This window comes from Echeneis naucrates, chromosome 14 (genome assembly GCF_900963305.1).
Source record: "Echeneis naucrates chromosome 14, fEcheNa1.1, whole genome shotgun sequence".
Lineage (NCBI taxonomy): Eukaryota > Metazoa > Chordata > Actinopteri > Carangiformes > Echeneidae > Echeneis > Echeneis naucrates.
Genome location: NC_042524.1, coordinates 8615587 through 8631466, shown reverse-complemented (window position 1 = coordinate 8631466; position 15880 = coordinate 8615587). Strand labels below are relative to the sequence as shown.

General features: G+C 40.1%; 1 protein-coding gene across 1 annotated transcript in view; it reads right to left on the bottom strand.

Moving 5' to 3' along the window:
* Nucleotides 1-7268, bottom strand: part of pdlim4 (PDZ and LIM domain 4) — a 39514-nt gene extending 32246 nt beyond the window's left edge. The window contains exon 1 of the mRNA XM_029519580.1: nt 7066-7268. Coding sequence (XP_029375440.1) covers nt 7066-7158 — 93 coding nt within the window. The 5' untranslated portion in view covers nt 7159-7268. The remainder of the gene's footprint in view (nt 1-7065) is intronic.
* Nucleotides 7269-15880: the final 8612 nt, after the last annotated feature.

The following is a 15880-nucleotide window of genomic DNA, read 5'->3' as shown; positions in this document are numbered from 1 at the left end:
TGCAGAGAAAAATAATCTAAAAACAAAAATGTAATCAAATGTGAGCAAATGTCATCACATCTTCAGTCGTCTTTGTGTGCTCCATGTGCTGTCAAGCCATGACATGTTTGACTATTACTTACACCGTATTTTTCCATCAATTAAATGTGAGGAAACTTTCTACAGCTGGATTTGATTGAGATTACTGTCACACTGTCTTTGGATGAATTTAAATCATAATGAACCGGTGACATACTTCGGCTTAATAAGGGTAAGATTTTTTTATTTTCTGTTGTAGATTGAAACAATGTGATTTGAATTTGACCAACATTAAGAAAGGAGGAATTTTAGTAGCGATTACGGCTGGTGATACAAAGTTGTCATTTTATTTTTAAATAAAACAGAACGGTTTTCATTATTATTGCAGACTTGTTGAACTCCGACCTGTCAGCAAGTGTCAGATGAACCAGTGAGAAATTCAGACTTCAGGGTTTGTCAGGACTGGGAGCTTAAACACGTTTATAAATACATGAGGAAATCGATGATTGGGATCATTTTCTTGGACATGAACCTCTTTTGTGTCATCTTGGTCACGTCACCTAAATTTATAAGTAGATGCCTGTCCTTGAACTCATTTACCTTAGCACCCACTGCCTGACACACAAGGTCTCACAAGGTCTCATAATATCTATTACCCTGACAGCAGCAAATTAGGATGTACTGACGCCTGAAACTGGGGGTGAGCAGCATTGTTGGAAATGCATGTGTAACTTTGGATGGCTTTTGGTTACCAGAGCAAAAATTGGCAGAAATTACATAATGGAGCAAGTATATAATCAAAGGGTTGTGGGTTAACAATCGAGACTGTTAAAAGAGGAATAGTAAGAATCTCTTGATAGACATGAATTGGAGGTTTGAGTTTACCCGTATCATTTAGCATAACCTCCCTGAAGAAAACTAATTTTAAATGTGTGTGTGTGTGTGTGTTTGTGTGTGTGTGTGTGTGTCTTGGATTTTTGCCTGGGTTGCGTCATATTGTAGAGATGTTCATGCACATACAGAGTAACATCACTTCAGGGTCAGGCTATTAACATCAGTGCATGAATCACACAGTCACTCTCACAAACACTGGTATGCCAAGTGCCAATAGCATGACTGAAGCTGTCAACAGAGGACAATAGGCACGAAAGCTTAAGAAGGTTGTTGTGGATGTAGTGATGTAATAACTTCAAATGACAGAGCCTTAAAGGTTCAGGGGTGAAAAACAAAAGGTTTTTTCCCCCCATTTTAAAGCCAACACCAGCATGGTGTTTTCTTTACTGTAGCTTTTTTTTTTATTACAAAACCAAACCAACAGAAAACAATTTAATAAAATAAAATAATTGGAGAATAACTAGTTAACTGGTTAAAATTGTCAGCAATGATCAGAGAAAAAGCAGCATAGTGGTTAGCACTGTTGCCTCACAATTGGAAGGTTGTGGGTTTGGTTCCCAGCCTGGGGCCTTTCTATGTGGAGTTTGTATGTTCTCCCCCGTGCTTGTGTGGGTTTCCTCTCACCGTCCAAAGACATGCATGTTTGGATCAATTGGTGACTAAATTGTCTGTAGGTCTGAGTGTGAGTGTGAGTAGCTTGTCTCTGTCTGTCTCTGTGTGGCCCTGTGATGTACTGGCGACCTGCCCAGGGCGTATTTCGCCCAGTGTGAGCTGGAATCGGCCCCAGCACTCTCAAGACCCGGAAACAGCTAAGCAGTTGAAGATAATGAATGAATAATCAGATTAAAATTTTCTGGCTCAAAAATAAGAGGTGACACTCGTCAGAAAAATTGTTGTCATGGACTGGGCAGAGGATGAAACCTGAGCTTATGATCTAAACTGATTTGCAAAGTGTGGAGAGACCAAAAAAAAAAAAAAACCTCAAATATTTTTTTGTAACTTTTGTATGAAATGGTATGACTTCAATACCATTTTCACTTAGTTAACCTTTAGGATGATTTTTTTTTAACTCGACTAAAAAACTGAGATTTGAAATAACAGAAATTTAGTTCATATACAGCTAGCTAACTAGTGAATGCCTAATATAACCTGATTATCTTGTAATTTTCTTTACGTAAAATGCTCTGGCTTTTCAAAGAAAGACTTGATCTTTGAGGAACATGCATCAAAGACTTCAATTATGATTTGAGGCAATTGCTTTGACATTATACATACGATATGTGACATGTACAGTGACCAGGCAAGGGGTGTCAATTGCACAAACAGCCGTCGTGGCTATGGGCAGCGTTGATTGTGCAGAGAGCAACTTCCTTGGTTGTTGGACAAACAGTCCCATCAGATACAGTGACATAGTTAATTACTAACAGATAGAGCAGTCCACATAATGGCAGCCTCATGTCACACAGAGTCATCATGTGACCTGTTGAGCATGCACTACAGTGTGGTTATACGGTAGAGCTGTTTTTCTCTGTCTTTGAGAGTAACACAGAGAGGAGCAGGGCGGACTCAGGTGTACTGTACATGTTTATAAAAAAAAAAAAAAAAAAAGCTGCATCCACACTTTCAGTGGATACAGCTCTGGTATCAGTCTCAGAGCAAAGTATTCTGTCAGGTCATCAACATTTAACTATGCATGTACTGTATTGCCCAAACAGTTCCTCTGGTGAAACCTTTTCTTCCAGAAGTGCATTATTTTTAGAAGTGGTGAAAAGACATGTTGAAATCCAGATTAAAACTGGTCTGACTGAAAATTCAAGTTTTCTGGAGGGGTTTGGGTTATAATAGTGAGTTTAGGTAGGTCCAGACTCACATTCAAAAACAGCTATTCAAATAATGTTAAAACAATCTTCACATGTAACATTCAACCTAAGATGGTCATCAAAATACTTGTTGGCCTGCAGCCTGTCAGTTTTTAGGGATTTTCCTCAGGCATGAATTCCTCAGAGAAACTCTCTGCTGGGTCCCAGCAAAGGAGAGAATAATTCCTGGCAACATCTGATGTCTTTGTTTGCTTGTTGGACCTGTGATAGGAACCATGGTTATGACCTTGATGACGCTTTGGAGAGAAGTTTCATAGTCCATGGTGTGAAGTTCAGACTGTGTGTGATAATCACCTTCAAACAAAGGCACTGCATCTGCCAAGTCCAATAAACAAGATGGTAAATTGTGATTAAGTATGTGAGGAAAGACTTCAGTGAAAACATAAAGAAATTGGAGAGTCACTTGTCATCTATCTGCAGTCTGTAATAGATTTGTGTGGCTATCATGAGCACAAAGCTGCTCATTAATAATACTTATCAATAGGTGTGTAAAAATCTCTGTTACTCTGGAACATAATGAGATGAGTAATCGCTCATGAGTGTTTGCACCTACGATCAGCTCTTCCTCAAGAGTTTCCTTGATGTCTTTCTAACCATACCATGCTTTCACATGCTGATGTTTGTGGTGATACAAGCTGATTGATGTGATGAAAAGACAAGAAGTTAGAGGGAAAAGTACATAAGTCAAGACCGACTTGATGACATGAGAGAAGGTCTAGAGCTGCTGAATACAATGTGTAAGAGCTCCTCAGTGACATTTTTGCAAAATTTTTGGTGTTAATAAAAGAGAAATCTACTAATTTTCAAAGCTAACATGTCTTGTTAACAACAATTATAGAAAGTCACTTTTGTACAGCAGATAACCAGATGAGGAGGAAATTCTCAGCAAAACCCAAGGACGTATGCTGTTCCCTTTTGTTTCAGGAAATCCACTGCAGGACTAGCAGGAAACTCTTTACGAGTCCAATCTGCTATGTTTTGCTCAGTTTGCCATGGAGATGCAGCTTGTAGCGTCTGTAATTGTAGCCTGCTGAAAAGAGGAGCCACAGAGCAGTCTAAAGATGACTAGACCAACCAGCAGTGTCAGAGAAACGAGTGTGGCTTTGGGTCATATGCTCTGTTTATGGTTTGTGGCAGGACAGATCTACACTGAGAATGAAGGACACATAGGACACCAATTTGATAAACAGCTAATGCACTCTAAAGTTATATTTGCTCTTAACCTACAGTATGTGCTGTTAATCAAATAGCCTAATAATGAGCATAAGAGACATGGAGTGAGAGTTTCAGCCTTTTCTCTTGACTTTGAAATTCATTAAATCAGCAGATTTTGTTGATAAGTGAGATTAGGGTTTTACTTTTCTCCCACAGATTTTAATCAAAATATCAAAAAACAATCCACGGACCATGAACAAATGAACTGTCCATACAGCAGGCAGCACAACTGACGGGAAGCCAGGCAATGACTGAGGTTGTTATTTAACTGACACTCTCAGCTGAAAAATTCTGTCCAGAAGACGACTGTTTGCAGTGAGCAGGCTTGACATGCGTCCTGCGTCACCTTCTGCCTGGACACTGGTTTACCACAGTGCTCTCACCACTGATGCCATATGTAACACATGCTCTCTAAATGCTTCTGCAGTTACACAAGTGATTTTGTTCAACATTTAACAACCTACCACTGCTTGTGCACAGACACAAACACACAATTGTCTAAATATTTCCAGAGTCCATGAGCTGGCAGCAGTTCTAATGGGCTGGTAGGGGACTAATGGGCTCATCCTCAGACATTATCACCTAAAGCAAAGAACCATCTGCTGCCATCTGAACTTCTTTTCTGGTATTTATAACTTTCACTCCCTCCCCATTGCAGGTGTTTCATGACACTCACTTTTATATGTGCAGAAAGACATGGAAGACAGAGGGAGGAGACGTGTCAACCATGCAAAGTAGAGGTTTGATTGAAAGGATTGTGCAAAATACAGTAAAACTTAAAAGCAACAAAGCTTTTAGGCCAAGTCTTAAACCTTAAACCTTCATTTTTGCTTCCATTAACCAGCTCTACAAAGAAAACAGATGCTGTTACAGACTGTTCTGGCTTGTACAAGGCTTACGTGATAGTAAAATGCCCCCCAAAGAGGCATTTTGGATTCTTTAAGTCCTAAAGTATTCATCAGTAAAACATTCTCTCAAACTCACTCTTCATCTCCCTCTGTGCATCTCTTTCTGTCACCATTCAACACACTGTAATTGTTGTCTTGGGCTCACACTGCAGAGCAAGAATGCAACATATATCTGATGAATTGTGAGTTTAGGAGATTCTCAGGAGCTATGAATCACATCATGCTTCAAACAGACTGCAACCAGCTCCCATGAGATGAAGCGAAAGGATTCCTTTCCCATCAGTTTTCTTCATCAATTCTCTTTCAGTTTCATTTCGATTTTTGCAACAGAATACAAGACACCCGGATAAAACCATTAAGTTTTGCCAATAAAACACATTGTGTTGTCAGCTGATCTTTCAGAGCAAGTGACGTCAATTGGACGCCAAACTGCTCAATAATGGCTGATAGAAAGCAAAAGAAAAAGTCTTCAGGAGGTAGTGCAATCCTGGGAACTGCTGCCAAAAGACTGTGTGTATTTATGCCTCTGACATTACACATTTATCTAAATATGCTTGCATCTCAACAGCTGCTTCCTTCTCTAATTTTCAGGCCAAGATTTCAGAATCAAAACTCCCTAATTTATTTTTGCAAGCAGGTGGTTTTTATTGCCACCTTTGCTTCAAAACAGTTTGCAAAATGAAACCTGTAATCAATTTCCATAGTGCCATCAATGCTGAACAACACAATGTCCACAATGCAAAAAAAAAAAAAAATCTCACTGTGGCTTGCACATTGGCAGTCAAGCAAGTATGTGCAAATTAGACTGATGAAAAATTGTGTGATTGACACGAAAAACTCATCTGCTGTGTGAGCAACGACTTGGTTGGCCCTTTTTTCAAATGAGTTTTACTGTTTAGCACCATCTCTGCTGGAAACTCCACTAACATGCACACAGATATTAGGACACTAACTGTAACAAGAAGGTCAAGCATACAGTCAATGAGCTGTCCAGAAAGCTGGCTTTGTCATTAATATCTAACTTCTACCAAAACAAGACATTTAGTGAGGAGTCTATTGATTCCATGTGTGATCTCTGGATGATTTTTAGAGGTTAAACATTAATCTAGCGTTCTCTGTGATTCAGAGATATAAAAAGGTGTCACGTTGGTGTCTACAGACTCAGAAAAGTATTGCTGTTCATGAGTTAAAGTGTAAATCACTTTTATTTGGGGGGGGGGGGGGGGGGGGGGGGGGGCGATAGAGCGGGTAAGTTTAAAAATCAGAGAGCACTTCAGGTGACCTTCGGGGGGGTTCATCTGCCTCTCCGTAAAATTGTTAATCACCCACCGTAAATCAAGAAATTACACCTCCAGTTTCTAGTGCGAGGGCCCTGTAGTTAAAGGGTCGGTGTGGAGCTGGGGATACAGCTGAGCATAACACCTGGAATCCCTCAGCAGCACCAATGAGCTCTGATGAAAAACAAATGTCAGCGCACCCCCCCCCCCCCACACACACACACACACACACACACACGTGCACGCACACACACAATTCATACCCCCTTTCTGCAAAGCCCTGCAGCAGGACTGGCCTGTGTTTACCCTGGCTGGGATAAACTGTGGGCTACTGCCAGATCCACTGCCAGCACACTGACTCCTGACCCATATTCTGAGGGTCAGGAAAGTTCACCAAGGCACCAGTGCAATCTCACTTTAACAATAATAACAATAATAAAATGCTGCTCCGCAACATCTACAATAATAATAATAATAATAATAATAATAATAATAATATTCACAGTGAAGCCACGAGCTCGAATTAGCTTTTAATTATACTATGAATAGCCAACTTCAAATTCAACTATCCAAAGTTCACCATCGTGTGTTTTTCTGCTTTCTTCTGTCGGGACAGACTGAAGGTCGGCCAGTTGCACTGACTCGATATATTGCTAAGGCTCCCAGGAATTAGACGGCGCCATGCGTCAGCTTTTCTTGAGTGAAGCTCCCGTTCAAACTTTTCTAATTAAAGATGAATTAACTCTCAGATGACTCATCGTGAAGTCACTGAATTCCCCTTTAAGCCAAACTTTCTTTCTGTCTTTCGTTCTGTTTTTATTTAAGCGGGTTAGGGTTGGAGCCCCTCCGGTAAATAAACGCCGACTATCTTACCCGGGAGATGGTCAGCGGAGTGCTGAAGTCTCGTCCCCCCACCAGCCGGAACCCCCAGGGCGAGGGTCCCTTCAGAGTCACGGTCTGGGTCATGACTTGGCCAAGAGGACGGACGGGCTGACTGGCTCTGGGGAAAAACCGAAGTGTCTGCGGATCCTCCGGGTCTGCCGTTAGCGGGTCCACGGTCCAGCTGCTAGGCAACGCGGTCCCGACTGAGGAAACTGTCCTCCCCGCCTGCTCCAACTTTAAATAACGAAGCCGCCCGTGACGTCACACGACGCCCCTGAGCTCAGCGGGAGGGGGCGGAGATCAGACCGTCTGCCTGCTGCTCTGCCCTGCAGGTACTTCACAGTTCATCATCAGATAAATAATGCGTCCTCATTCATTCACTCATGTAACCCCTAACCCTCTCATTTGTTTTCATTTAGTTTACTTTTTTTTTTTAAATTGGTTTTTCATTTTTAATGTCTAAAAGATTTATCTTCTAATTGACTTTGAAGCCAGGTTTTGCTCTTTTATTTTGTTTTTGACTCTCTGTGTTGTCTTCCTTTAGCAAAAAAATTTAGATGCTGTAGATGCTCTTGCTTCATATGTGAAATTAGCTATTTTGGATCAGATTTGGAGTTAGTGGGGTCAAGTGCCATACCATACCATATCAGAAATAAAACAACCAAATATAACATGATTTCTGTGAAAATGTTAACATGCTGATTTTTACCAGACTCACCATTGTACTTTACTGGCACTAATTGACACTGAACACAAAGCAGCCTGTGCTCTGGCTGATGGGAATGTTATTAAATTGCAGTTAAGTAAGACTCTTTTTGCTACGGAGAACATGGATGTGTCCATTTTACTGCATTTCACAGCAATCCACTGTTGTTGTGACATTTCATAAAAAAACAAACAAAAACAAAACATGATTGGAAACCCAGAGAGCCCCAAGCTGTTAGCAAGACTAAAAAGAAATGAAATCATAGTCAGGGGTCCCGAAAAAATTCTGGTCTTCAGATCCTTCAGATAATCTGGACATCCACTTACAACTCAGGCCATCCAGTCAATAACTTGCTGATCCAGGTCTTAGGGAAAAAACCCATTAGTCCTGAATATCATCTTCAATAAGGAAGACGTGCTGAAATCTGGATGCCTCACTGGCAAAAACCCCTCTCCCATTTATCAGAGGATATTTTAGTATCCTGTCTGCCCCACTTTTCGATTCTTTCATTTCCCTGGCCAACTACTGAGTAAGTCGCTTAACTGCAATACAAGTTTTCGTCTGCAGAGAGAATGATCTCATGGACATTCCTGGGAATCTGTCTTTCACACAACTGCAGGCATGTAGAGCTCTGTCTGAAGGATCTGACTCAGTTTTAGTCAGAAACTTACCCATGCCACTTACTCAAACCTGGATCTAATCATCAGCTATCTGCGTCTTTGAGTGACACGCTTCTTATGTAGACTTTGCACAGTGACAAAACAACTGAAAACTTTTGCACGCAGTGATGATACAAGCTGTTTTTACTTGAGAGAAAAAAGAGGAGAGCGAATAGATGACAGTCAGATGAGGCCTCACAAAAGTCAATTCAGTGTACACAGACCTTCAAACCTTTTCTTGGGACTTTGGATTCAGACAAATGCAAATAACCTTACACTAAATCAATCACTTGCTAACACGTGTCAGACACACTGGTGGGAAATAAGCATCTTCCTCTCTCCCCAGTATACCATTTTTTCACAATAAAAGTTTACAGACTGCTTCTGTTCTTGTTAGCAAGGGTACATCAAAGGGGAACTCACCAAAGACCAAGAGAAGATGGGAGGGTCTGTCTGTCTTCACTGGAGATTTGTTGAGCATCAGTGATCAGACTGACATTTCTGATATATATCTTCTTCAAAGCCCATTGCCAATAAATCTGAGTAAAACTACAGGGCGCTCCTATCTCTCTGTTCTTTCTGTCCGGATGGTGGTCACTTGACACAGCCTTGACTGCTTCTAAGAAATTCTTTCAGACGCTTACAATCTGTTTACTGTCTGATTTGTCCTCTGTTCTACTTGTAGACAAAAGAAACCTGAGGGAAGCAGGTAGGAAACGGTGTCGTAATCATGTTTGGCCCATCTGGATTATCTCTCCTGTCAGGGAGAGTGAGCTCATCTAAGCACAAATGTTTCTTCACTGGTATTAAAGAGTCTGACGATTATTAATGTTGTGAAACAACTAACCCTGTAATCTTTGATAAATGTATTCTTGTGAGCTAAGCAAGACTTTTTCTGCCAGAAATGGATTTTCAAAGAATATATTGTTGCACAACTGGCAGACGGAAATGACCAAATTTGATATAAATTCATAACTAATCTACTGGTTGCAGACAAAAGATCATTCCACCATTGTTGTAATTATACCAATATAAAAACATTGAAACCATTCAAGACATGATTTAAAGCAATGTTAATGCTGTCAGCCATAATAAGCCTGGTTGATACATCTTACTGAACACTAACCGGCACTAAGAGACAAGCTGATGAATTCATAATGTGGTGGACACATATAATGAATTCTACCTATCTAATAGATTTGTATTAATTGGCAAATGTTTGTTGGCACCTTCACAAGCTCATAATATCTAATTGTTGGTAAAGCTTCATGTGGTATCCTCAGCAGTGGCCAAAAACAAATGGATCCAAGTTGCCTACAAATTTAAGATCATTCATAATAAAAATCCACATTTGTCTTTTTATTGCCAGATTTCCGTTTACCATCAGCAACACAATTTTGACTGAATCCAGAAGTCTAACAGAGAAATCTCTGGGAGTCCATGAATGCTAACTCCTGACTGCTTACCATCTTTGTTGCATTAACACAAAACATAGCTTCTTTACTTTGCCCCCTGCTCGCAGAGCGGTTGGCAATTTTGTGTCTCCTGCACTGAAAATATTTAATCTTTTGGTAGGACACAGACAGGAAACATTGGTGCCATTTAACAGCAAAGTGCCTGGAGCAATGTGTGGAGAAGTAAATAGTTGTAGGGAAATGATGAAGCTTAATTTATGCGGTTGTAATATTGCTGAGTCAGAAATGAAAAACAGATGATTTCATAGCATAAAACCACCACAGGCTCATGACTATCGCATTAGAATACTTCAGACTTACACAAAAACCATCAGCAAGTGGACATGGTTGCATATTATTGACAGAGAGGAGTAGATGACTCTGGGATATACTTATCTCTATCCGAAAGAATATCCAACCTCTTCCTACTAGCCTCACAAAACTAGAACATTTTCCAACAAAGTCAATAAGTTGTGATTAGTTTCATGTGTGTTATTGTGCAATGTAATTTATCAGTTTTATTCATCTCCCCTATCAGTCATTTGCCAGAACGGATTATTTGCTAGATAAATAACCGTGGCTTCATTTTGCCAACCTGGTGAGAAGCTTGTTGAAAGAATACCAATCGACCTTTACAGAGCTATCCATCTCTGGACAAGCAACTGAAGGGCTGTTTCCTGGCCACACATGAAGGCACACACACTCACAAATGCACACACTGACCAGATGCTAACAATGAATATTTAATGTGGTGCTGCAGCCTTGCTGTTGTTGGAATAACAAACAGATGTGAATGTATCTTAGGGCAGTCCATTAATATGGCAAAACTTCAAACAAAAATGAAATATTCTCCAACAGTTAAGACACAAATGCTGACAGGGAAATAAGAGATATTGAGTGCATACATATTAGTTGAATGACAATGAATTTTAAAAAATCTCATTGCGTTTTATGAAATGTCATTTTTATGTACTTTTTCGTCTCAATCTAAAGTCATGTCAAGTCATTGTAGAATTGTTGTACACAACTACAGGTGGAGTATTATCACAGGACAAATTGGGAGCCTCGTAAGTGAAATTACACATTACGTGAAAATTTACTCGTAAAACAATCATAGACATATGGCATAGAGACTTGACATACTTGAACACGGCTTCTGAATAACAACACATAAAGAAACAAGAATAGGAGCAGTATGTGGTATGCGGATTTGTCCTCTCAGGTTCCTTGCATGTGTCTAAAACGTGCTATTATGTAGTTTTTGCCAAGCAGCACATCTCATCAGAGGCCCAACATTCCTGTTCGGAGATGGAGCAGGCCTGTTTTCATTATATGTGCATCTAACATTTAAGAAATACATGTTATATATGACAAGTTCAATTATACAATGTGCTCACAGTATAAACAAATTCAATTAGGAAATAATTTCAGTTAATTGCAGGTGAATTAATATAACCATCTACAGAACAAGATGAGCGGTTAGTTTGCAAATCATAATTTAACTTTGGAAAAACTTTGTTGTGCAGTAATATTTGCCTAAAGATGAGGTCCTTAATGTTAAAGGACATTTAGCAGAGAACAGAGTTAGGGTTAGGGGGTTTGGTCAAATTGTGGAAATTCATTATTGTTTACAAGTGAAGAGTAACTCTTTGTGGCCATCCTGATTTTTCAGCCCATCCATCAACTTCAACCACCTCCTGGCACAGGCTACTTAAACAGACAACCCAGCAGCTCATTTTTTACATCTTCGAGCATTGTATCCAGATACACTGTAGTCCATAGGTACATGGACACTGATACACTTTTTTTTGACTTAGCTCTGTTTTACAATTGTGTGTGGTTCATCAAATGCTGACTCTGGGCTTTACACATAGATTGGGCCGAACCAGCCAATCCCATAGCCCCTTTTTATAAGACTGTCCTTAAAAGAAATATGACCACATCACTCATGTCACCACTTGCCCCGAAACAACATCAATTCACACTGAAGTAGCACCCAGCTGTTAAAATAACGACTTAATGTGTAGCAATCATGTTTTTATGGAGCGACATACATGAAGTCTTAAATGCAATACGATGGGCTGTCTCCAAACGACAGTCAGGATTTGGGTTTTCCCCAAACTTGACTATGTCTTCATATGGTGACTATGACAACAAATATCCCGTTACTTTGATGAAATAGTGTAACCCAAAGCTAACCAAGTCAAAGTTTTTCCATACTGTTCCAGTGTGACAGTTTGCAGGTCACATAATGTTACTACACTTATTGCTTCTCATATACATCCCAGCTGTTTACATTTTACGTTGCCTGGAAAGAAACTTTGAGTTCCTCCCTCCTTCCTCTCTCTTTTTCTCACACTCTCTTTCTAATTCCTTTTCTTGTATAAGTATCTAATTAGGCTTACCGGGATGAATCATCAACCCATATCCACCAAACTGTCCACAATAACCAAAATGAGCTATAGACAGCTTCTCTTTAGCATCACAAACAAAAACCCCAATTGGCGCCGAGGCCCCTCATTATCCTGGAACGAGCCGGTCTGATGCTCTGATGAAAGACCTCAACCAGCGCTGCTGTGCTCTCATGTAAACAATCCACGCAAGAGCCGTCACTCAAAAGGCCTGCAGCAGCAGCAGCACCACAACTTTACTTCTCTACTATTTACATTAAATAGTCTGAGTCTTACCATGTGAGTATAGATTCACTTCGCTGTGGTTATTTTTGTTGTTTTTTTGTGAACTGAGGGGCTAAATGGAATTGTTTGTGTTTGGTTTTACCCCTACTTAAATAGTCTGAAATGTTTGTTTATACAGCTAGCTCCAGGGTCGTGTGTCTAAATAATTCTGACCTGAGTGGCAGAGAAATGGTGTTGTGGTCACAAACTATCCACACAGATGAGATTTTATCCGCTAAATAATTGATTACATATGTGATTATATGTGAAGGATGCCTGCCTAGTGAAGAAAAGATTTAAAATGACTGATCTGCATTTGCTGTGCAGAATAAAACATATTAAATTAATACCAGGAACTGACCTCCTGCCGGTGGAGATGAAGGGAGCTGAAAGGAAAAATTATGTTCCAGTCCTCGAGCATGGCTTTTGAATCATCTGAAATTGATTCAAATCTCATTTAATCATTACTAAATAACCCTGCAGATATTACACCAGCGGCAGCATGGCGGGATAGGAGTTAACTCTGTTGCCCCACAACAAGAAGGTCACAGGTTCAGTTCCTAGGCCTGGGGCCTTTCTGTGCCTGACCTGGAAACGGATAAGCGGTAGAAGATAAATGAATGAATGAATGAATATTAGACCAGACCAAGCTACAACAATGAAATGCATTCTTAATGCCTGTGCTGTTTATGACATTTCTGAGCCAGTGAGCACACTCGAATGTGTGCACCGTGCACACATGCCAGCTGCTGACAAGTGCTTTGTTTTGTATTTATTGTTGATGTGCAGTGACAGAAAGCTGATGGGAACAACCAGGCCTGCTTCTGTGACTGACCGCCTGTGGCTTGTAATGTTTAGATATATAACGTCCATACACATGTGATGTAAATACACACATAGCCCACATGTGACATGGCATAATTGAATTGAACAGTCAACGTGTCATCACATGCAGGTTCTGTTTCATGGAAATCAATTCCTTGTCTATTGGAAAACAATACTTACCAAAGAAACATGCCTATACCCCCCATACACATGAAAACAATCAAGACTGAGTGCAGTTGTACATCTCCCTCCTCTACAGCAATACTACTCATGCATTTTGTGTGGATGAATATTAGACAATTCGTACAAAATTTTGAATTTGAAATGAATTTGAATTAAAACTACAAAACGACAACACTCATCCTTTTTACGTATGAATGAGCTGATTCTTTTATACTGTTACTTGCAGGGTTTGCTAAAATGCAAATTACAACTACAAATTTTTACGAAAGGATGAGAATACCTCTAATAACACTGCCCACTGTACTAATGTCACTGGATGGGGTGTTAAACGGTAGCTGTGCATTTGCAATCTCTGATACTAAAGGGGTCTTATAGGATTTAACAAGCTCAGAGCTCTATGATCCCTCTGTCTGTTAATTGTGGTTCGTAATTGGAAACGCCTTTGTTGGTATGTGAATGTTACAAAGCTCCCTCTGTGTTGCTGTTCTGTCAACTGGGAACTCTCGTTGCCTGTAAAACCTCAGGGCTTGTAACATGGGGAGCAAACTCTCTGGAAGGGCTTTGCAGTGTTTTCGTCAAAATAAAGAAACACGCAAACACAAGGAGTTAAGTTCATGTTGGCTGCGGCTTTTTTCTTTCCTTCTTTTTTTGATCAAAACCCCATTTGTGTCACTTTGCCGTGCTTCAAAGGATAAGCACAAACCACAAAACATGACTATCTTTCATTCTGAGGCCTCACAAGAGGAACAGGTGTTTTGAGGCATAGCTAAAAGATTACACACATCATAAACCAAGGGGGAAGTCCCCAGCAAGTGAGTCCATCCAAGTTCGTCTCAGCCATTCGAGGCAGTGCTGCTGAAGCTTGCACAAAAGAAATGGCCGAATCAAATGGAAAGATCCAAATAATGTAATGAGGCATTGATTTTGTTGTGCAAAACCAACTGAGATTCAAACACTTCTCAACAACACAATTCAAACCAATAAAATATCCCTTAGCTGTCATTGGTATTTAACAACACATAAATTTTGGCGTTAGATGTTATTGTGACATTGCATTTGGTGTCTGACTTTACACTATCTGCTGCTAAAACAATTGTCTGGAGTTGCGGTTTTGTGTAAGAGATGTTTAGACAGGAAGTCTATCTTTCAAGTCATGGTAAACTTTGGAAATCTGGTGCAACACTCATCAGAATGTGACATGAGCTACACAGGCTTCCTGAGACCTATAGCTTTTTCTTTCAAAGTCTTTTGTGTCCAGCTTCTTCTTTAATTCCAACCTCATGACCAGTAAGGTGTTTTTGATATTTCTAGTGTCATGGCACACTCATTGCAAATCTCTCCATTCAATGTTTCTCCACATGTACTGGTCCAGCTCAAACCATCTGACCAACACAAACACACACATTTCACATATACACAAATAACACAATGCTGGAGGTCAGCATCAATGGTTTTCTGGGACACATCTGATCCTGAATTTGAGAGAAACAATAATATGGTAGACTTAACAAGATCCAGAGGGAGGACAAAGTTTTTCACAGGGACAGACCAGTGTCCCGACTCACATACACAAACACTCAGAAACAGAGGTGTACTATGTCTTACCCCTGAGGGACTTTCTTAGCAGCAGTGCTAAAATAGTTAAAGCAAATCCTACTATGCTGGAAGACAAAATGGTTCGCTTCGGTCGGGATGTTTTGTACAAACTATTGGGGAAAATGTAAACACACTGTCTTCCAGTGTAAAATTTAATCTCTTAAACAAACTTCTGCACTGATTCAGCTTAAAAGCCTGAGCGTCTTTGGAAATGTAACCTGCGACTTCAGCATGTCCCTCAACCACAACATTTTGTAGGCCTGAAGTGAAACCAATCTGAAGTATGATCATTTCCCACAGGACTTCTAAATAACTCAGAATTTAATGCACATGGAAGCAGTAGTGAAACCGTGTTCATATTGTACGATCCCAGTGTTCCTCTGTGAGGAGCTCTGGAACATGGGATGAATTATAGCTACCGGTCAGCAGCTGCTTAACACTCCCACACCACACATACACAAATACACACAAAATAAGGAAACAACACACAAGGAAAAAAAAAAAAAAACACTGAAGGAGTCATTGTTTGTTTAGTTAGAGCTTAATGTCAGTGTCGGAGTTCAGAAATGTTGGCTTTCTAATAGGAATATCATAACTAAAGAGTGAAACAGAAAGGACGTGTGAAGTTATGGGAGCAAGAAGTTGAAACTAAAAAGGTTTCTATAAACATGGTAACATAAACAACTCTGTCTCTATTACCTTCTCCTG